The sequence below is a fragment of the Rhipicephalus sanguineus genome, chromosome 3 (assembly GCF_013339695.2).
Source record: "Rhipicephalus sanguineus isolate Rsan-2018 chromosome 3, BIME_Rsan_1.4, whole genome shotgun sequence".
NCBI lineage: Eukaryota > Metazoa > Arthropoda > Arachnida > Ixodida > Ixodidae > Rhipicephalus > Rhipicephalus sanguineus.
The window spans coordinates 176,443,761-176,466,774 of record NC_051178.1 but is presented as its reverse complement, the minus strand read 5'-3'; the positions used below and the strand labels follow the sequence as shown (position 1 = coordinate 176,466,774).

General features: G+C 46.7%; 1 protein-coding gene across 1 annotated transcript; it reads left to right on the top strand.

Annotated features, from left to right (window-relative positions):
• Window positions 1-410: 410 nt before the first annotated feature.
• On the top strand, window positions 411-22,583 carry LOC119387712 (uncharacterized). Its single transcript, XM_037655189.2, has 10 exons — window positions 411-580; window positions 3,436-3,589; window positions 11,807-12,008; window positions 12,331-12,434; window positions 12,837-13,039; window positions 14,513-14,681; window positions 15,867-16,139; window positions 18,700-18,844; window positions 20,438-20,698; window positions 22,318-22,583. The coding sequence occupies exons 2-10, from the start codon at window positions 3,467-3,469 to the stop codon at window positions 22,443-22,445; spliced, it is 1,608 nt and encodes a 535-aa protein (XP_037511117.1). The 5' UTR covers window positions 411-580; window positions 3,436-3,466; the 3' UTR covers window positions 22,446-22,583.
• Window positions 22,584-23,014: the final 431 nt, after the last annotated feature.

Sequence of the window (23,014 nt, the reverse complement as noted above, 5' to 3'; positions counted from 1 at the left end):
ACCCTCTTTTCGGTCTATCTGTGTGCTTTTATAGTGGGAATTCCAGTCTCGCTATTTACAAGTAGTGTGCGCTTAGCGCGAGCGACTTGGTATATTGTTTACCGATTAGCAGCTGTGTCCTTCATACCACAGTGTTGAGTACTACTGCACTGCGGTATGCAGGTATCCTTGACATTGCAAATGAGACAAAATTGCGAGGGAGAGGGGGAAGGAAGAAGAGTGAATCTGAGGCAGATCGCGTACGGTGACGTCACCAAGCGTGCGATTTCGCGCGCCCTCCTTTCTCTCGCGAAAGATGGCATCGCGCGGATGTTGAACGTCCGCTATCGCCTCGCTTGGCTACGGGGGTGTTCGGCGGCGCACGCACCGCCCCTCATTTATTTCTTGGCATTGCGGCCAGCTTCTTCTTATCCGTCACGTGACAAAGCTACGACGACCCGCCATACAAACACGCAGATTTCCTGCGTTTGTGTGTATACGCTCTCGCGCGTCGGTCGGCGCCAGGCGTGCGTTTCGAGGACACCGAGGAATTGTGAGCCGCGTCTCTCGCTGACGGGAAGGCGTCGTCTTACGTCGGGAGGTGAGTCCATGCGTTTAGCTTGCGCGCTGTCGCTTTACACTTTGGCCGCAGCGTGTGTCAGCCTAGGAATCGAGTGTTGGAAGCTGTGCGTTTTAGAATGTAGGCTTTGTGCGAACACGACCCTGAAAGTTTAGTGGTTGCTGGTAAGTTGAACTTAAAAGATTACTGTGTGAATTGTGGATAGTGACAGCACGCCCCATAACACCCGGGAACCTTGTTGACACTTTTCGAGGCGGTGTCCCGAAATACGAGATTGCGTTTTCAGTGCGGTACCACTGAAACCGGGCAAACTGAATTGCTCTTACCGCTAATGTAGGCCGCAGTTCTTATCTGTGCGTGCTACTGCCAGTCGCTCTCTCACCAGTTCTTACCTGCCCGCCGACACAGTCACTGATAATGTCTCATTTTCCTCTGTTCTTTTTTTTTGCGTTTAATATAATAGATTGCACTCTTGTTGCTCTTAGGGCGCTTCTACTTAAGACCTCGCATACCGGGCTAATTACGCAATTTTTTAAAACTGAACAGTGAACTGGAGGATAGATTGAACAAAACAGAGGCTCTGTTTGCTGGCTCTAAAATTGTTGTCGTTTTGCAACTCTTTCCACTTTCGTTGTCTTGGCTATAGGTGATTTCTTGCAGGTCGTTCTGTCGACCATGAGAACGATGTTGCGTTAGTGCTACTGCGTTCATTTCGAGCGCATACGTTTGAAGCGTAAAGTGGGTTTTAACCCGTTTCACATAATGGGGCTAAAATTAAGAGCACCAAAAGGGCGCGTTTAAAGCTTATCCGAGAAACGCGGTGCAATAGGGAAACGAGCGGACGACACATGCGCCCATTTGTTAATTGTGTCGCGTGCATGCAGCTGCATCGGAGGTCAAGGTACCCTTCGTTCAAGGTCAAGAAAAGTGGTCCAGCTTTCTCTTACAGGGTAGATGCCCAAGGGTGCCTTTATGAAAGCATCCATCAGTATTATCTTGGCAGTGAACGTCTATCACTGACCTGTCATGCTTAGTGCTGGTTTAGTTTTGACTTGTGTATTAGTATCGCGGTTCAAGACTACTAGCAGTAGCATTCCAGTGTTCCAAAAACAACTGTGATTTGTGAGTGTGAAACTTGTTTCAAATCTCGCCTAACCACTGTCAGTATGTTTACATTGGTTCGACTTTTTTCGGATTTTTAAGACGCGCAAGAGATAGGCACTGGGCGTTTTAAGCGGACGGGTTTTCGTCACTGTACACAATAAAGGACAAAGCACACACAGTACATGGCACGAGAACTGTGTGCTGTGTTCTTTCTTATTCTTTTTGCGTGTTGCTCTCGCCACAAATTTATGAACCTATTCAGTCTTTATTGTGCCCCTAAAAAATTCGTTTATTGCTGTCAACTTCGGGGCTTCACTCTATTTGCCGACCCTTACAGCGCTGCAGGGACTATATGCAGGCATGGCAGCGAAAAAAAAGTTATTGCTTTTGCATTAATTTAGGTACGCTAACACTCTAGCGCTCCTTATAAGTACGCAGCATTCGTGTGTTCGCATTTAAATCTTTATTCATTAGGTATGAGTCAAGTTCATACCGGCCATTCTATGCGGATCTTCGCTCGATGCAGTGCGCAGAAGCGCCGAAGCTCTAGGACTTGTACAATCGCGCTCAATATGACTTGCAACACGGTAGCGCGCGGCCTCACAGTTCAAAACCTGCACATAGCTTCCACTAGCTATTGTTTCCATAACTAAACGCTGTTCTCTTACTTAGGGATGATTACAAATGCGGAAATATAATTTAGTTGTTGAAATGAAAACAAGTTGAAGCCATGTGCAATCTTTGAACTCATGAGGCCACGCGCTCCCGTGTTGCAGGTCATATTGAGCGCGACTGTACGTGCAATTGTTAATTACTGCCGAGCCAATGGCGGCTTCATGAGTGTATACATGAACGCCAGCAGAACCTAAAAGCTATCTATCCTCACTCAAACGTCTTTCAGTGGCCTCCCGAGTATCCTTTAACCCTTTTCGGGCACAGGAGGCCTCGTTTCGTATAACCTCCCTTATGGTCAAACATTAGTTCTCGTGCTTCTGAGCTGGTAGCTCGTAAAACTAAGTTTCGTCGAGGCTTCTCTGCTGTCTTAGGTAATTTGCTCCGAAAGAACATTCAATATCGATCTCGCCTATGACCGATATGTACAGCCTCCAGCATTTTTAACTATATCGCGCGAGCGTCGACCGCACGCAGTATCGGCGCCTTACAATGGCGTGGCAGACGACTACAGCGTGACACACGACGCTTGCGCTAGAGCTGCTTTGTGCACCTGCGCGTACTGCGGGCGGTCTCGCAGATTATCGCCATTGTAACGCGTTGATACTGTGTGCGGTCGACGCTCGCGCGATATAGGTAAAAATGCTGGAGGCTTTACATAAACGTTTCGCTGTCCGTGGCATTCTCAACTCCTCGCTAAAAGCATAGCTCATAAAAATAGTTTCCTTCTGTTATATTTCGAAACCATGCATCGACACGTGCACTTAGCGGTCTTTTCGCGGGAACATAAGTCACGTGACGCGATATTCATGGTGTTTACAAGGTTTGACGAAGATGGAGACGATAACAAAAAATAAAAAATAGAGCCCAATGTAGGAGGAATATGGCTTAGCAAAACATTTTTTTGTGCAAATTGGTTCATGACTTCTGAAGCTGTTTGGTTCGAAAGTCATGAACCAACTAGCTAGTTATGACCTCTTCTGTCCTTCGGTTGTTTTGAGCTACAATTTTTTTTCTTCAGAAGTCATGAACCAGCTAGCCCAAAAAACGTTTTTTTTTAAGTCTCCTAAAACCACTGCCCGCATTGTATCCTCCTTTAGGCGCCTATACAACGCTACACAAGAAACCACGATGACAGCTCGCATCGTGGATGGCGTCCTGCAATCGCCGTTTGCACTCGACGACTTAGAGGGCATCTCTGTGCCCCAGCTGATACGAGACTGCCTTCAGCGGTATGCGGACAAGGTGATCGCTGTGAGTACAAAGGCCTAGACACTGATTGTACCCGGTGGCTGTATTTGTCACACGCTTGTTGATTTGAATAGCGAAACGCGCGTACTGCTGCATGGCGAGATCTGGTGAGCCTTCCGGCCCGGCGGCGTAGCTCGTTAATTGCGCGACACTTGATAAAAAAAAATCCTGTCCGGGGCGGTCGCATTTCGATGGAGACAAAATGCTATAGAGGCTCGTGTGCTTAGTAGTACGCGCACACAGACAGGAGGTGCACGTTAAAAAAAAAACAAAAAAAAAAAAAACAGGCGGTCGAGATGTCTGGAAGCCTCCACTACGGTCTCTCACAATGACGGCGCGAATTTAGGACGTAATACCCCAACCGTTGTTTTCTACAATTATGCATGTCCTGAGTGTTAGCTGCAGCGAAATTTGACCAGCTTAGTCAGGATCTTGCACAAGTCCACGTAGCGTATTTCATACATACGAATTTATAAAATAACATCTGAGGGTAAGTGGGCTAGTTTTAGACAGCATCTTGCGAAAGAGCACAGCTGCACATAGATGTACTTTTCGTTCGATATGGTGCCGTACGGCGTCCTACATAACCGACTGTACAGTTTCGGGACGTGAGACTTCACCGTTAAATTTACTCCCTCTCCTGTTTTCCTTGATTAGTCTCCGATTATAAGCAGTGCTGCTGTGTAAATTTCACTCGCTTCCGTCAAGTATATATGCTACAATAATCACGACCAGTGATTACTTCCATTTCTTGTTCCCCTTTCCCCAGCACAGAGTAGCCAGCCGGTCTGAGAACTGACTAACCTCCATGTCCTTCCGTTTTTCTTTTCCTCCTCCTCCTCGTAGTCGCGTGCGTTTCCGATCAATTTAGAGCAATGCTAAGCGTATCGACTGCGTATGCGACTTCAGGTCCGTATCTTTTTTTTTTAATATGGGCTGAATCCTTTCGTGGTATCAGCCTAGTTATAACGAGAAGATATGAGCGCCCAGATACTCCTATAGCCCGGCGGGCCATTCGATATAGCATTCTGCTGCCGAGTACTTGTCACGTATCAGACTTCTTTACCTCGTGTACAAAACTACCTAAAATACGAAGCTATTACAAATTGTTATAAGTCACACTATGAAGATGGTGACATATCTTTGCTGCAGCTGCATTAACGTGACCCGTCGGGGTATCTCAGTGACTAAGGTGCAGCGCTGCTAGGCTCGTGGACGCGGGTTCGATTCCCAAACGCGGTACTCTCATTTAGATGGTGCGAAATGCCATAACACCCGCGTATTTAGATTTAAGTGCACGTTAAAGAACTCCAGATGGTCAAAATCGATGCTGAGTACACACGCAACTCTTTTTTTCGTGGTTTTGGTGCGTAAAATTGTGGAATTTAGGCATTTTTACGTCGAGGCTGCCTTCACTTGCTGCTGTTCGGTGCGTATAAGTGTGATGGGACCGATCGTGAACGCATACGTAGATACTTGTGTTATTGAAGTCTGGTTCTGCCCCGCCACGGTGGTCTAGTGGTTATGGCGCTCGGCTGCTGACCCGAAGATCGCGGGATCGAATCCGGCCGCGACGGCTGCATTTTCGATGGAGGCGAAAATGTTTGAGGCCTGTGTACTTAGAGTTAGGTGCACGTTAAATAACCCCAGGTCGTCGAAATTTCCGGAGCCCTACACTACGGCGTCTCTCATAATCGTATCGTGGTTTTGGGACATCAAACCTAATACGAAACTTTAATGAGACGTTGCTCATAGACAAACCGTGTCATACGGCGAGATAACCTTAACTGCTAGGATGCGTTACACACGCTTATCTTATTAATGCGCGCTACTGGACTATTTGGCTTCTACCTGGTCATTAAAGGGTCGCTGAGCCACTCCGACCTCGAAGGCGAGATAACTTTTATTCTCGCTTTCGCTCCTCTCTGCTAGCGCTATCATATCACCAATTACGTGTTTGAAACTCACGTGGGTACTACGTTAGTAGTGACTGCAGCTTTGTCGTATTCTTTTTTAATGAGCTCCGATAAGATACGCTTATCAAGACTTCGCGCTTTTTCGCCACACGCTGTTACCACCACATGTGCACTTTAAATGCAAATTAAACGAGCTGAAACCACTTTGGAGGCTTCAGGCACAGCGTAGTAACCGCGAGACAGATTATGTATTTTATTATTAAATTACGGTGTTTAACGTCCGAAAACTGCTCACTTTGTTATTAGGAAGGCCGTAGGCGGGAACTACGATTTAATTTTTACTACATGGCATATCACCTCACCCGAGAGCACAGTAACGAGTTCTTCGATTTTTTTTTGCATTCCTTTTGGATCGTAATATCGCGCCGTGGCTGGAACTCGAGTACATGGCCTCGCGCTCAGCATCCTAAAACCAGTGCTAATGATATTGTACATTATCCAAACTTCTGTATAAATGTCACAACAAAAATTCATACGTGCAGGTCTATGCTATGCAAATATTTCTCCGAACACCAATAATTTACTAAAGTGTACATCGTCTAGGCGCCTTGAAAGTGTGCAGCGTTGGCATCCAAAGAATTGTTTTTTTAATGGCTGTACTCGTCTACGGCGAGGCATTTTTATTAAATCTCCATACGTTGACCAAAGACAACCGTGTATTTAATAGTCAATAACGCTTCTGCCTTGCCAGAGTACAAAAATTACTCTAAGCCGATTTCCAAGTTATCTAACTACAGAAAAAGAACGCAACTGACACTTAACAAAAGTAGCGAGCGCCTCCTAGCACACACTTTGCACAGATTTTTTAAACTTTGCACACACTTTTTAAACTATCTCGGATAATCGGCGTTATGCGCCGCCATTGCTGCTACTTTCCGGTTTCTGTCAACATGCTCATATATAACTCGTTGTTTTCTTCTTTATTGAATTATGCCTTTCTTCTATGGTCCACAACGACAACTGTAAACATAAGCAAACTTACCGTCTTGCAAAAGAAAGCTTTGCGTCTAGCCTGTAAAGTACCATATCGCTCCCACACAGCAGAATTATTTCAAAAATATTGCATCATTCAGGTTGCATTAATACATGATTACAAACTAAGTCATCTCTATAAGTTCGGATTATTGAAAAATAATGATACAATTGCAAGAACAGCAACGTTAGAAAAAAATTTGCCTGCTCATAATGTACGTCAACCTGAAGTGTTGTACATATCGAAATGAAGAACAAAGTACGGAAATTAAATGTTAGTTTCAACTGCCTACACTTCTAAACCGCATAATTAAGGAACATAACATTGACATATCCAGGATATCATCAAAACAACTGCGATTAGCGTTTGTATAATGTGACGTGGCGACTACCTTTTTTTATGCCTGCATTGTAATATTTTGTTTTTTTCGTTTTTTAAAGCACATTGTGAAACACGCTTCTTAATTTGGTCGTACTTAGCCGCACGTCTTCTGTGCTAGTGCTACCCTGCGTACTAGGGGGTCAGGGCTGCTCAAGCTGTTCTCACAGCCTTTACCTGTCCTCCTCGTAACGTGTTCTTGTTGCGGAATAAAATTTCAATTTCAATCTAAGTTGGCTTTCCTGTAAGAATATTTTTTACTGCTATATATGTTGGCCTGCTAGTCTGCGGTCGAGGCTCTTCGTGTGTAGAAGCTTGCTCCCGCATGCGCAGTAACTATTTTTTTCAAGGTGTTTGTTTGCAGAAATTTCTATTGAAGCGATGGAGACAGATGCAGCGCAGCTAGCAGAAAGATTCACTTGCGGAAGTTTTTTGCCAACGTGCATCTACCCCGAAGGTGGGGATTGTAGGCGTGGCGCTCGCGGTGACGTCACCCTGCAAAAAGGCAGAGGTCTAGTCCTCGCTGCTCTCTATGTGCTTCTGGCTGTTTGCGACAAAGGGGGTTTTAAAGGGCCAGTAAACGGGCCCCCCAATTTTTTTTTTTTGCACCTCCCAAACAAGCTATCTTCTTCATTCTCAGGGTCATTGTCTGCGCACCTATGATGCAATCGCTGATGTCGTGTTGCGTTGCCGATGTGGGCGTAGTCACGACGACGGACTACGCCTACCCCTCTTGGCGACACAGAAGGATAGCGAGCCCGAGCGTGAAGCCGAAACCTGCCGACATTCTATCCCCTATAACTTTCTTACTAATGTGGTTATTCGCAAAATTCTTTCGGCAGCATGTTCACATCAGACAAGTGCGTAGTTATCTCTTCATCGCGAATTTTGGACTGGGGGTTGTTTCATGTCGAAGCGAAGCGTGAGGAAAACAGGACACAGCAAACACACAGGACCTGGCCTTTCACGTACTGCGTAGCAAGGATTTTCTTCCTAGGGGCACCTCTCTTGACAGTGAAGTGGGTGCTGGGTAAGGCGGTGTGACAAGGCAGAGATTTTGTCTGGACGACGTTGCTTGTGCGTCACACGCTATAGCTTCACACGTCACAGCTGATACCGCAGCCCCCACGTCGTTTCATTCTTTCCCGCACGCGGGGCCCCGATTCCGAAAGCGCGTTCGCAACGTCACGAAAGCTTGAGAAGTGTTGAGCTTGACCTCGGCTTTGTGCGTTGTATATATGTACCGGCCATGGCTTGACCGTATGTTAGTTCCCTTTGGGGAGCCAGAGTAGCGCATATGTGCACGATATAGCAACCCGAAGTTGCGCGGTAACGTCAGCCCTAGTCCGCGCAGGGGCTTCGCTCAAAGAGCCTCGACCAAATATGTATTTGATGCTATGCTCTTACGACGCTCGCCCACTCTTACTGTTTCGTTTTACAATATTACGTTAACGCGCACATAAAGTTTCACGAACGATTCTTTTTGCATCCGTATATGATAGTATAAAAGCGACAAAAAGTTCAGCTTTGTTCTGAATACGTCCGAAAAGACTTTTATCGGTGATGGCGAACTTGCTAGGGGTCTTGAAGGCATCTGTCTTACCTCAACGACGACTATTAATCACTAAGCTACTCGCGACGGCGATTCGACGGAGATTGCTGTCACTCGAGTCTCGCTTGCCGGCGGAAACCATACGAACGACAGATGCAGGCGACGCCACAACTGACGGCACCATACGCTTTGTCGCTTATTACGGTCGATGAACGTGGCTGTTGCAGCGTAGTCGAACTTACACCGCAGTACGCCCTTGAGGCATTAATGACTGCCGACACAACTGTCGGAAGTCATTAGTTTCGGGGATCGAGCAGGAGAGGTGGGCGGAGTGCTCGCTCCCCGCCCCCCTCGGCCTGTGTACCTTAGCAGCCCCAATTAGCGGCTGTAATTTGTCGTAGACATGCAGTGTTATGCTCGAAGGAACGAGCAAACAAACATCCAAATTTTGATCACAAGAATGACTTTTGTGCACCTCGCTTTTCATCTCAATGCAGTCTCCTCTTGGTCAGGGGCAAATAGGAAGCTTACTCCTCTGCATCGCCACTAGATCACCTCCGACTTGCACAGCACACCCTGTGGCGCCTAATTGAATGCGATTTTTCAATTAATTTTGAGATTTTTCGACCGCGCAGACGGAACACGCGAACAGCCAAACGTGATCAGTCGTAGTAAATACAGCGGCGATAAGCACGCAAAAGCACGGCCATTCGGTAAAAGGCGCACGGCTGTGCAGGCAAAAACAACTGATAGCGCCAATTTGCGAGCGGCCGGGAATACGGGCTTCACCGCTCCACACGGAGGGGTGGTAATGAGTTATCAGAAGCCCGTTATCAACCCGAATGTGTCCCATTGACTAGTCGCTTAAGACTCCCACGCGTTAGCAGCTCGCAACAAATTGGCTTCACTGTAGCAACTTGCGGGTTCCGCGTGAATGCGCTTGGCGAACGGCAATAGAGCGGCGCGTGGAAAACGGAAGCGCAAATCTGGCTTCTATAGGAGCTTTATGCAGTAACTCTAGCGTATCTGATCTTATGACGCTTCGCGTCGCACTAGTTATGATTTGGGGCAGGGGTTTTGATGTCGCACCAAAGTTTGTCATAGCTAACGACGCTAGCATTAATTATGCAATACGGTAGATCATTTACCATTCATGTTCGTAATTACCAGACACAAGTCGACTAATTAAAGCATAAAAGGCGCTAGAAAAATCTGGCTGTCAGGGGTCCTTTAAAAAGAACACACACTAACAGGTGCGTTGGAATACTGAAAATTTTAAATTTCCCTATACCTATATAAAAAAAAAACATCTTCAAATACTGAATTGAGCGTCTCAACTTAAAAAAAAATGATGTGAATTGCCGCATAGTTTCGTTACCGTCCGGTAACAATTGCTAACGTTATCTGATACACGTAATGCAGTTAATATATGTTGATATATTGTGATGCGGGACCGCGCGTGTATACACTCCTGTCGGCGGTCTCCATGCCGTAACGCAATACGTGCATCTGCATTGACGAGTGCTGCTCCACTCGGCCAGGTTTGAGTGTTGGGACGCTGATAAGCGTCCGGCCGTTTACACTCGTCCTTGGCCGATAAGCGGGCAATGTGAGAGACGATATGGAGCACTTTGTTATGCACGATTTCTGGCACGCTTGCCTTCGTAAATTGAGCTGACTTGAACTGTCGCTTGTCGCTTGATTTCTGGATGCGCCATTCGGTAAATTGAAGCTCTATAGACAGGACGAAGAAAACGAGACGTACGGGACAAGCGCTTGTCCTGACTTTCTTTCGTCCCGTATATTGCGCTTCCCTTTGCCAAATATGCATCGCCGGCTGGCCAAAAATTGTCTCAAAAATGGGTACGCTCTATTTGCGGGTGAACGCGGCGGTAGCTGCTCCTCGTCTTTTGATAAGACACCTTAGTATGCTTCAACAGTGAATATATTTTTAAATGTTTTCTGCAACCGCATCTTACATAAAAACTAGCGAAGACACACACACACGCACATTCTGCGCAGCTTTGTGCATACCACAAAGGAAGGAAACAGAAGCCGAAGGCAGGCATGGTTAATCAGAAAAGCGTCTGGTTGGCTGCCCTACGCTGGGGTATTGGGAAAGAGGAATAGAATGAGAGAAAAAGGAGGGAGGGAAAGAAGGAAACGACAAATGATTTCGTGTACGTGTAAGGTAGTGCGCCATTAATCCATTATCAATGCGCGTACCATAGTAACCGACAACGCAGTAGCACACGTAAAGACATCCGAAATCTCTGACGCCCTGAATAACTTTGGCTGCATACCCTCTAAGTCCGCGGCGATAATGATTCCCAGACTTGGACAAACTTCTCGTACCCTGACAAGGTCTCCTTCTGAGAAATGCTCCTTGTAGTTTCGTATACTACATAAACAGGGGGATGACAGCTATTTCAAATTCGTAGTTGCTACCACCTTGCGGTGTTCCGCAGAATTGGTGCGCCGCATATTGGAACCCATGTCTACAAACTCTACTGGACCTGTCTTACCGTTCGACATCAACGCTTAATATACGCGGATGCACTAATCCTGATAAATAACGTTGCCCTCCAAGGCAATTAGTGGGCATGTTCGCGCGGCGTTTGTCTGGCACAAGCCCTTCGCATAGTGGAAGACCCGCAGTCGAAGTCCATTAGTACTGATTTGAGTCCGTGTCTCTGTCTTCGTGTAAGTTAACTGAAGTTGACGGCACGCGTCTGTAGCACCATGTACACCTACGCGATCGCTCTCAGCGCATTAGGTATTTATGGCGGTAACCGGACCGAAAGTGTCGTTTATTGTTAGCATTTCTCATAATACCCGAAAAATGAACTTACTAGTGAGCCATCTTATTTGTCTGGTCGCACTAATCACAGTCATAAGTCCCTTTTTGTTGTTCTAACTTTGCCGATTGATAGTCACCGCCTCCATTGTCATCTGCCCAAGTGTTTCTGCATTTTGAATCCGTTGTCAAAGATTGTTGTTTGAACTAGCCGGTAACAAATATTCATTACTTTTTTTTCAACTGTCGCGCTCTAACACCTTTCGGCATTGAAGGGGTTTAGATAGATAGATGGATGGATGGAATAAAGCTGAAGATAATGAAACATGTATCATTCTTAACGTCAGCTTTGTCGCAATAGTCTCAAATGTATAGCCACCGTATGCTAACTTAGCTACGAGAGACCGGAGTGCTCCGGTTTCCTTCTCGCGTTTCTCTCAAGAAGCACTTCCGTTTCTTGTAAGAAAGATGTGCGAAGGCAGTCAGAGCCCACCGGCAGCGCTATTTGGGCACGCATCTAACTTGTCACTTGTTGATACCGCAGATTGACGTCGACGCGCATCTGACAGGGGCTGAGCTCCTCCACCGCATACGGCGCTGTGCGGCTGGATTTTCCCGGGAGGGTGTGAAGAAAGGCACGAAAGTGTGTTGCCAGTTGGGAAACTCCCTCGACAACATCGTGGCCGCCATGGGCGTCGTATTCGCCGGCGGTACGCTAGTCATGGCCAAGGCTGCCTTCGTCGAAAGTGAGTGCAAGCATACTTTCTGCGCGCGTACATAATGACGTTAAAGCGTTTCCTCCGAATATAGCCGTGTCGTAAAGTTTCAGTAAGCACACCCCAACAAGGACCTATATTTGTTTTGCCTAATGGCTTGTAATTATTACAAAACCGAAACGTAACATTTCTGTGTAGCATTTGCAACATTTTGCAAATTACGAAACAAAAGTGCATTGATATGACCCTAATCCTTTGTTTTTTTTGTTAATTATTTTGTTCCTTTGTTTTTTGAACCCGAATTGTACAAATTGTTCTTTGACATTCCACTGGCTCATTTTCTGGCTTTCAGGGGAACTGCGATACGAAATAGAAGACAGTAATTGTGAGTGTATTCTTACGGACGAGGCAAATTCATCTAAAGCCTCTCAAGTCATGGAGAAGATTTCGTTAAAGGTAAGCGAAGATAGGCTCAGTTCTTTGAGGCAGTCCGTAGGACTGGGAAGGTTCGTCCTTTAAGAAACACTGCCTTGCATCGCGGTTTGGCTCTTGTCTGCCGTTTAATCAATGATTACTGTGTGTGTTGAACACTCCAATAGAGTGATGCTGTCCACAGTTCGAAATGTCAACAGTGACAGCTCAACACTCGAACGTTAGCCAACCAAAATGCAGTCACTAATTGTCGGTAGACCTACGATATGACTGCGTAGTGGCTTTTACTAGTGTATAGTACAGCTGTTACAATATTACGGGTGGACATACAGGAGCACGTACTACAGTGCAATATTTTACAATGTTACGAGTGTATAGCACTACTATTACATTTGCTTCAAAGGGTCTTTTTTTTTTTTTCCACAGGCGTTTGCTGTCGGAGATCTTCCCGGCTTTGTAAATGTCCTTCGGTTTCAAACTGCCGGTGACGAATCGTGGCGAAGCGAGGACGAGCCCGTTAACACAACCGAAGATATCGTCGTCATACTCTACACGTCCGGAAGCACGGGTCTTCCCAAAGGCGTTGAAGTCTCGCACCGAGCTTACGTTTCCACGTTTACTTCATTCAGGTAACGAAAAAGAGGGTCCGGACCCTTATTATATTGCCACGTGGTTGTGACGATGAACAAAGAAATCGCAGCCGGTAAATATGTAACTCTTAAATGGGCGCACTTGTGCCCGGAAAAAAGAACGAATCTCAAAGTACAGACAGTCGTCGCTCGTCGAATAATTTGATCAGCCCTAAGGCGCGTCGGCATTTATACATGTGGTTCGAAGATTCCAGGCTTATCGTGGTGGCCGTGTTAGTTCCGGAATAAACTCTACTGTTCGCGGTGCACGCTCAAGCTTATCGGAACAATCCAAAATAATCGAGAATGTACAACATTCCGGCGCGGTGCGCGCAGGGCATTGGTTGGGTGTAACGGGTCCAGGAATGCCTACATTCCTGGATTAAAAGAATGTCTACATGAAAATAAAAGCACCCGTGGCGATATAACCACCTTACGTGGCTTGCAAACGTTAAAACAGATTCAGACAAATTTTAAAACATATCTAAACAGCGAAGAATGATCTATCGCTTTTGCTGGATCAAGACAGTATTAAAAGCGAATGTGGTTGTGTTGCGGCATGTTGCCTAATTTACTCGCTGTGTAGCGTTTTCCATTCATTAAAGAAGTACTGAAATTGCGAGAATTTATGATTACAAAAAAAAAAATCGAAGCATCCGGAAGTGGCCTGCGCAAGAAAAAAAGTGGGCAAGTAGAGCCCGCTTATGCATCAGCAATATGACTGAAATTCTGCTGCTGTGCATAAGGCCGCTGCTTCTATTCCCGGTCACGGCAGCTATATGTTGGTGCTAGCTAGAAGCAAGGGTGCCAGTATAGATTTAGGTGCACATTACAAAAAAAAAAAAAAGCCGGCTTAAATACTTCGGGATCCCTCATTATCAGGTCTGGGACACATTTGCTTTGCGGCTGCCGATTGGTTCACCATTTAATCACTGAAATGATAAATGAATCAGATTCGATCACTTCACTCAGTTAAGCAATCAGTTTAGTTTTCCTTTAATGAAAAATGCCGAGTTTGTCATGATGGTTCGCGAAGCGATTGGCCCTATTTTAAGCATGAAGTTGTCTAGTTTTATAGGCTATTTTACGTAAGACCAGACAGTCACCTTGAGCTGTTAAAGGAATGTCTTCCTATTTTTGCATATAGCGACTTGAACATAGGTAATGAAGCGTCGAACAGGACAACCCTGCTACTGCCTTCCTATGTGTGCGTAACTGTCTTCATATGCGTGCGTATACCGTGACATTGTTCGTTTAGTAAAAATACACGTCAAGGCTGCAGCCCAATGTGGCGACACCGAAACACCTCCGTAAAACTCTCTACAGGGCGTTTTTGAAAGACTGAATGTGTTGTATGCAGGACAGTGGTAGCCTTGCTGTAGCGTGACACTTTCTATGAGTGAAGCAGATGCAATGTTGGAACCCAGTGGGAAACTTGTGCACGGCGCGATGCAATCTAAATTTTTTTTGCAGGAGGTGTGGCTTCGTTACGGAAGACGACGTTTACCTTGCCTGGAATCCACTCACCCACGTGTCTGGCTTCACGCTGAACATCTTCGCTCCGTGTTATGGGGCTACTACGATCCTGCGCGAGCCTTCCTTGTCACTAGACAGATTTGTGGACGTCGTTCGAACGTACGGGGTGCGTACATATCACCTCAGTTACTGAAGTTTCTTTGTATACGTTACAACTGATTCACGCCGAGATGGAACAAGTAAAAACGTAACCTCTTCAAAGCTCGGCAGGCGAAGTGTGGTGACAGCGCAAACGGGACAGTGTCGGTGACGCAAGATAACACGGGTCAAGCGCTGACAGTCGGCACCAATTGATAATGATACCTCGACATAGGAGTAGCACGTCCCCGCTATAAGAGACAGGCCAAGATTCGGGCAGTTGGAGCCGGTTAATAACTTCGAAAATTGAAATTGTAGAGGCAAAATAGAACAGCTTTGTTTAATTCGGAAGAGATGATTAAAGCACGGTTAAGCTTGAAAATGTGATAAAAATAAGGATTCAGAAACGCTATGAAACAACCTTGATACAACCCGAAGTTATGAAAAAGCAGTGGTATGACATTTCGTTGTTGGCATGAAATAACTGGGTGCCTCGCATACGCCATTGTGACTGAAAGCGGAGAGCCACGCGTGCCCCCAACATGTCCTCAAGTGCACTTGATAACTAAGCATTGGTTATTAAGTTTTAATTATAGGAAGAATACTGGCTGGGTGCTGTGACGTCATTCGCCTCATCCTTCGTCTGTACGCGAGACGTTACAAGAAGTATAGGTGCTCAGTGGTCACATGGCTTCTGACCGTATTGCGTTGAGCAGGGTACTTCCCAGTCATAAAAGCTACGAAGATTTCACACGTATACCAATGCTTTGGACCTAAAAGCTGGGAACGCACGGGCTGATTTCTGGCGTGATTGACGCGTGGCGGAGGGGCGCGGGCGCCGTTTTGACACGTGAACCCGACAAAATCACTTAGCCGCGTGTTCCTGTCGAGAGTAAAAAAGCGTCGCAGTGCTGCGTGCGCGCCCGCCAAAGACAATTCAGTGAGTCACGGGACCCCAAGTTCGTTTGGGGTCACGTGACCCCAAGTACAATGCCACCAAATGGTGTTTCCTTTCACGTAACGCCGTAGCTCTCTGTATTGGAAAACAATACGATACGGAGGGCGAGACGCAGAGACGATGAACGCCCTACTTTGGGGATTCTAAGGACACCTCGTTATTTATCGTGCTAGGGACAACTTCCGTTATGAAGAACTTAAGACATCGGGGAAAATCTCTCGTGCTTTCTTTGCAAGCGGTTCTTTTGTCCCACAGGTCACAGTGCTGGTGGGTGTGCCTGTGAAGATGCAGATGTTCATCAACGAGGCAAAGAGCTCGGGGCGAAAGTTGCCTCATGTAGAGAAGTTTGTGTTCGCCGGCAGCGTTATGTCCAGCAGCTTGGCGCGCGATATCTGCGACATGATGACGCCGTCGACGTTGGCCAACCTCTATGGTATGACCGAGACGTTCGGTCTGGTCAGCGTCAGCATGGCGGGCGAAATAACCGTCGAACACATGGGAATCCCCTGCGCTGGCTGCGAAGTTAAGGTAAGTGAAGCCCCGCCACGGTGGTCTAGTGGTTATGGCGCTTGACTGCTGACCCGAAGGTCGCGGGATCGAATCCCGGCCGTGGCGGCTGCATTTTCGATGGAGGCGAAACTGCTTGAGGCCCGTGTACTTATATTTAGGTGCACGTTAAAGAACCCCAGGTAGTCGAAATTTCCGGAGCCTCCCACTACGGCGTCCCTCATAATCATATCGTTGTTTTGGGACGTTAAACACCGGATATTAATATAATTTGGCTGCCCGCCTCACTTCATGCTGCCGCAGCGTGTTGTAGAGGAGTTCGAGGGTTCCGCGATGCTTAGTTCGCAAAGACAGTCTTTTATTACGTGTCACAGCAAATTTAGGGTATCACAGGTATGCGCCATTTTATCTATCAAATATCCTCTTCCTAATACACCTCTTCCAATTGGCCTCCCAGGAATGAGCTTGGTAAACAGGCAATTGTTTTGGTGTGTAGGGAGAACTTAAAGAAACTTGAACCGCACGGCACGCTGTTTCCATCACGCTCTGACCTTGGTGGCAATAAAGATAGATGATGGATGGTTCTTGATTGTATCGTGGATGACTCTAGTGGCTTTTTATCACAATACAGGCTGCAACCGTTTGGAAATAAGTGCGAAACAGCACAGAATGTAGATGCCGCATGTTCGCGTTTCTTTCGATCCCCACTGTACGTACAGTGCACGCGACATAGAGGTATAATTCTATGCCAAGAATGAGGTCTGTTATCATTCAGCTTTTATTCATTTTATATCGTTTAAATTAGCTTTACACGTTACGTTGTAGTCCTGAAAGTAGCGCCTGTTCTCACTAAGTATATGTATACTATACGTAGTTACGGTATAGGTGTAATATATGGAATTACAACTGGATTGTACGATCAACGTTAAATTAGGGCGCCTTCCTATGATATCAGAAACACCTTCTGTTCTGAAACGTCGGTCAACACTTTTTATTCGCTGACGGAATGTTACGGTCGTAATCACGGTTTTAACCCACCGTCCAGTCAAAAAGGGAAGCACGAGGGTATTATTATCAAGCGGCATTCGAATGGTAAGGGCGTACTTCAATAGAAGCTTGCTCTGAGCGAAGGTTTAATTCATGTACACATATAGCCAATTTTGGTGGCGTATATATGCCGCCGGTTTCAGTAACTTGGCCCTCTGCCTGGCACTCTAGTGTTCTACCACAAGACATGCCGGTGCTTGAGACTCCTTAGCAAAAGGACCCTATACAGGCGTCATGTCGGGTAATGAATCGCGTCAAACTATGCAATACAGCGTCGTAGGCGACGTAGATTGACAACCAAGCAAAGAGCTCGTTTCGCAGAAATGGCGGCGGCGTTGGTTGTGAGCGAAAAATCGAAACACAGGCTTTCTGCGTGGCAACCAAGTGCTCTACCACAGGGTCACGTCGTCGCTTGAATCAGCTTCTGAATAAAAACCCTATTCGAATTCTCCTTAACGCATGTACCGTTTCGTGGCAGAAGCGGCGAATTGCGCGAGGCGTTAACACATCTCGTTTGCGCAATGAGTAAGGGGTGTAAAGGCCCACCCATTACAAAGCATCAACGAAGTGAGCAGCTGCGTAGGTTCGCATGTTCCCTTACGGACGCGTAGTGGGTACTTCGCTGATTCGCAAAGGGAAGAATTATGTCGTAGTGGGCACTCCGCAGCTGTACTTGCATTAGTCATTGTAGGTTAGTTTTAAACGGCCAGTGTTACTCGCACAGGAGCTACTTTTCTTGCGGCATGACTGAGGTGTCCGCCGAGAAGCGAAGTGAGGCTGCCGATTGAGAAGGCAATGCGAACGGGGCCCGATTGCGCTATCACGCTCTGCACTTGAGGCGAAGCTCAAGCGTGCTCCAATTTTTGTGAAGCCGGTGCCTGAGAATCTAGACACACCTTAAGCACACGTCCGTGACCATACGCGTGCAGGCGGGCACGAAGACCTCCATGAGTGCCGTCCAGCGCCATTAGATATCGTCGTTTTTCATTCCGTCAAATGTATTGATATAAAGTCTTCTTAGTTGTGATTTCATCTACTGGCCGGTGTTATACTTTTGCGTTGCGTAAGGTGTGCTTAGATTTGTGGTGAATCTAATTGTAAGATAAGACAGAGCGTGCAATGGGACATTATAGGGAAAACAAGGAGCTTAACATTTTATAGGGGCAAAAGCCGTGGAGAACGCTTGCAGGCGCGCTGTGGCTGAGGTTGTAGAATATTGTTTCTTTGGAGCTGCTATTCGCAGTCGCAGTATGCACGATGTGCGAGCATATATTTTAAGAAGACCACATGAAAAAGTATAAACGATGCTCATCTTCTTTACGATGTAAGGTGAAGTTCATTGGCCCAAACAAAGTAGCAGTAGCAGTCTCCTTGTTTTCTGATACCGCAGCGAGACACGCCTTGCTCTGCGGATGTTTACTTTGTGCGCTAAGAGCGTAGACACGTTCGTGTCTGCTATAGCAGCCGTCCGAAAGAGTTCTATGTGATTTGTTCGGCCTGTACGTTGACGGTATATCTGCACGACCTGTCGTAGGTGGTGGACGTGAACAGCGGAAAGCTTTTGGAGCCCTTCGAGCGCGGTGAAATCTGCGTCCGGGGTCCCAACGTCATGAAGGGCTATCACTGTCGTCCCGAGGAAACGGCGGAAGTGCTCGACAGCGAAGGGTGGCTGCGGACAGGTACACGAGATTGTTGGAAGGCGAACGCATAGAAAAAACTAAAACGTGTTTTTACATTCTGCACGTTTGGCTGAACTTCCTTCTCTGTCGTTTCCTTCCTTTCTGCCTAGACCTGGCTTTCGTGTTGGCACTGACAGTCCTCTTATGTGCACTACTTCACTCAGCAATTCAGCAGAGCCTGACAGTGGTTCTTTCTCATGGCATGCAGAAACAATAAATTGCTAAGACTTAAAAGGCTACGAAAAAAAAGAGCGTAGCAATGCAAATGCTGTAGGGTTAGCATAAAACGTAGCGTAATGTCAGCACAGCAAAGTGTGTCCCGGCTCTTTCTTTGTCTTTCGTCTGGGCACTAGACTAGATATCTATTACTTAGCTACAGTTGAAGTAAACATTGCGCTCACTATATTTGTGCTCAGCAGAATGAGCCAGTCTAAATGAATATTGATGGCTTATGAAGTGAAGTTTGCCTTTAGATAAACAACCACGCCGCACTCCTTTCATTCCAGAACGAAGTGCTTGCGTATAATAGATTGTCTGTCCCAGTCATGCGTTATTGCGGTCAAAAGCGGGCACAGGTCCTCAAGTGCCAAGGGCCGCATAGTCGTCATTGTGCCTTCCACGTGCACTAAAAGTCGGCGTCAATTCCGCAAACAAATCGCTGAGATGCGCGCAAGTAAAGAAGTTCGTAATGATTAGTCGCGACGTAGTTACCTTCACTAGGTGATGCTCCGAATTAGCGCTGTCACACATTGGTGGAAATACGCAGGCTCGTATAGCTGCAGCGCGTGTACGGCGTATATACAGGTATAGTGTATTGTCGACAGACGCTGAACCTCGGTCTTCTCACAGAAGCGCACACATAACGTAACACAGCAGGATACACGTTATAACTACGATTGATCATTTTAGTTGGGCAGGCAAGTGCACTGCAGATAAATAGTGGAATCCGCTACGAGTGGCTCAGTAATAAGGCGCGCGGCTTCAAAGTACGTAGCGCGCAGGGTTTAGATGAAATGCAAAATATTTTGTGCACGCTATTAGTACAACAGGAATCGGTATAATCCAAATGAGCCTCGATCCCTCCGTTACAGTGCTTCTCACAGCTCAGGTATTGTTTTTGGACAAATAAAGTTCCCTGAAGGAAAGAAGGAAGAGGATAAAAGAACGGCAGGGAGGTTAACCAGGGTTGAGCTCATGTTACCCTGCACTGGGGAAGGGGAGGGAAACTTAACGGCAAGTGACTTTTTATCCTCCTCTCTAACAACAGTTCCGCGTTTACTATCACAGACGCTGAATCAGTCCGGTATCCTTGAGAAATAGCAGCTTAGTGCGGTGTAGGTGTAGACCTAGTAAGGTCGGTATACTATGACACATGATTGGCTTCAGTATAATGCATGCTAAGGTGATCGGCGGAGCTGTCTCTGTGGTGAACGTGAAGCAAGTTCAGTGTCACCTCCCGTGTTCAACGGACTCTTGCAGGGCAAGTCGCAAATGCGCAGACATTATCATCAATAAAAGCAGCACGTACACACATCGAACCCTTGATCACAGCTTACGCGCCTAGTTATCGACGATTTTCGTTTGCTTGTGCAGGGGATCTTGGTTACTACGACCGCGAGGGCCACATATACATGGTGGAGCGGTTGAAGCAGCTCATCAAGTGTATGGACACCCAACTGGCACCCAGCGAGCTTGAGGAGATCCTACTCACTCACGACGCTGTCGCCGAGGTGGCCGTTGTTGGAGTGCCGAGCGAGAAGTACGGTGAGGCACCTGCTGCTTGTGTCGTGCTCAACGCCTCTTACGCCGAGCCGCACGATGTGATTGAGGAGGAGCTGAAGAAGCTTGTCGCAGGTACGCCGTGACTCTATCGTTGCCGTGAGCACTGCCGCACACGATTTTATTTCTCGCTAAGTTCACTAAAATTGCGAGAGCGATTATATGGGCACTCGAGGCGCATTTTTGCCGTCACCGTTATGTTCCGTCGCCGTCAGTCCAAATCGATAGCAGCATCCCGCGATTCGTATGTTCTATGTGCGAGCGAAAGCTTGCGAACGATGAATACTGGCGCAGCTGAATCGGAGATGAAACGGCCCGGCCGTCTCTGTCGGGCGAAGGAGCATAAGGTGGGGCCGGTAGGGGTAAGGGAGCTGCGTCGCTCGGTCAGCAGCTGCGGACGTTGTTCAAAAGGGGTGCTGTCGCGCGCGCTATCTCGACAGATCAGTAGATGGCTTATACCCTTGTACATGCCGTGATCTCACCTCTTGTCGTTGAGGAGACAGACAGCACGAAATCCGCTTCGCTTCCTCGAGAGGCCGCATCCATTTACGCCGGCGTTTTGTAGTTTAGCGAAATCGGATCCTAAAGGAATTAGCTCCTAGCCTTACTTCGTATAGCATTCTAATTTGTTGCTTTCGTACTCATTGATTCCCCCTTGCGGTGAAACTGACTTTTCTGCTGCATAAACGACGACTGTAACGACATGCACAATCAAGTTCTGTGGGAGAGAGAGAGGAGAGATAAAGGAAAAACGATGAGGTTAACCAGAAGCAGTCTCCGGTTTGCTACCCTGCGCGTGGGAAGGGGAAAGGGGATGTAAAAGAATGAAAGAGACGTGACGACAGTACGCGACAAAATACAACAACAAAAAGCAAAGTCATGACCGTAGTCCAAGCACTACACAGCAACACTTTCTTCCAACAGTCAGTTTCACATAGAGTCCGGTTGCTTGTAGAAACCGCAACAACGCCCTCAGAGCGGCTCGTGCTGAAGACCGGGTAGGCCAGGGCCCTAGGATTTTGTTCTCCGTGAGAGGGCGGTTGTCCAGCTGGCCTAGTGCGGCTGAGGGCCGCTCTTTCGGAGTTGAAGCGGGTGCACTCACAGAGAAGGTGCGCGACTGTTTCGCTGCACCCGCAGACTTCACATGACGGCTCTCGGCCATTCCAATAAAATAAACGAATAGGAGGCATTTGAGAAGGCCACTCCAAGCCATAGACGGACCATAGCGTTCAGGAGATAACGCTTAGTGTTTAGTGAATTGCAGAAACATGTACAAGGGGAGAGTATACATTAACTTCCCTTTGTCGCATTGATTTGTGTAGACGGATCCAGTCTTTAACTAACCAGTCTGGTAAGTTTCTGCGCGCGTTCTTCGTACATGTTCATATCATACACATAGTTTGAGTTTATTGTATTTGTGCATATAATCAAGCACTTCGTTGAGTTTCGGCTCTACGCTTTATAAAACGTTACCTAAATAATCAGATGCAGCTATGGAGATGGAGCGATGATTCTGAAGGTAGTACGGTTCACAAACTCCAATTAAAGAAGCCGCTTGCTACTTGTGGTTAAAATAGAACTATAAATTTACACATTACGTTTTATAAAAAGTAGGTGTATATTAGGACAGCTACGAGTAGGAACTAATGTGTTGTTTTTATGGCGTTAACTTTTTCTTCTGCTTTCGTGCGCAGGACAAACGGCGGTTTACAAGTACCTGTACGGCGGGGTGATCTTCCTGGACTCCCTCCCGAAGGCAGATAACGGAAAAGTACTAAAAAAGAAGCTACTTGCAATGTTTGCTGACAAGCCAATTGTTTGAACTGTGTTCGTCGGCGCAATACGCTTACGCTACCTGTGTCGGACCTTACGTTGCGTTTTACTTTGTATTATAGCTTTACTTTGTATAATTACTTTGTATTATTGTTTGCCGAACCGATATTAAAATTTTAACGCCTCTCGCCTGCTGTCCGTGCAAATTTAGTAACATTTGTTATAAAACGCGACAAGCGGTGGAATGGCATTTGTCTCGCTGACGTGTGTGGTGGAACAAGTGTGTAATATACTTTGGTGACGTCACGGACGGCACTTCTCGCCCTGCTGGTACAGTCATGGCACCGACGATTACGTCAGTACAGTGTCGCGTACATGCTATTTTACGCAAGACATATGGGCGCCGCCACCTTGGACTGTTTGACGAATGTTTTCTTATTGTTGTATATCACGACGTGAATTAACCGGGTCATGAAACGTCGAATGCTCCAACCCAACAGTTTTCATGCGTATGCGTCTGCCGTATCACTGAATGTTTAGTTGGCAAGGCTACAAAACAGCAGTGTTAACAGTCGAATGTCGCGGCACCAAAACCCGTCCGTAAAATAGTCTATATAT

Coding starts and splice junctions, on each gene's coding strand:
- LOC119387712 (XM_037655189.2), top strand. CDS start 3,467: ATGACAGCTCGCATCGTGGATGGCGTCCTGCAATCGCCGTTTGCACTC. Junction 14,682..15,866: donor ACGTCGTTCGAACGTACGGG/GTGCGTACATAT, acceptor TTTGTCCCACAG/GTCACAGTGCTGGTGGGTGT. Junction 18,845..20,437: donor CGAAGGGTGGCTGCGGACAG/GTACACGAGATT, acceptor TTGCTTGTGCAG/GGGATCTTGGTTACTACGAC.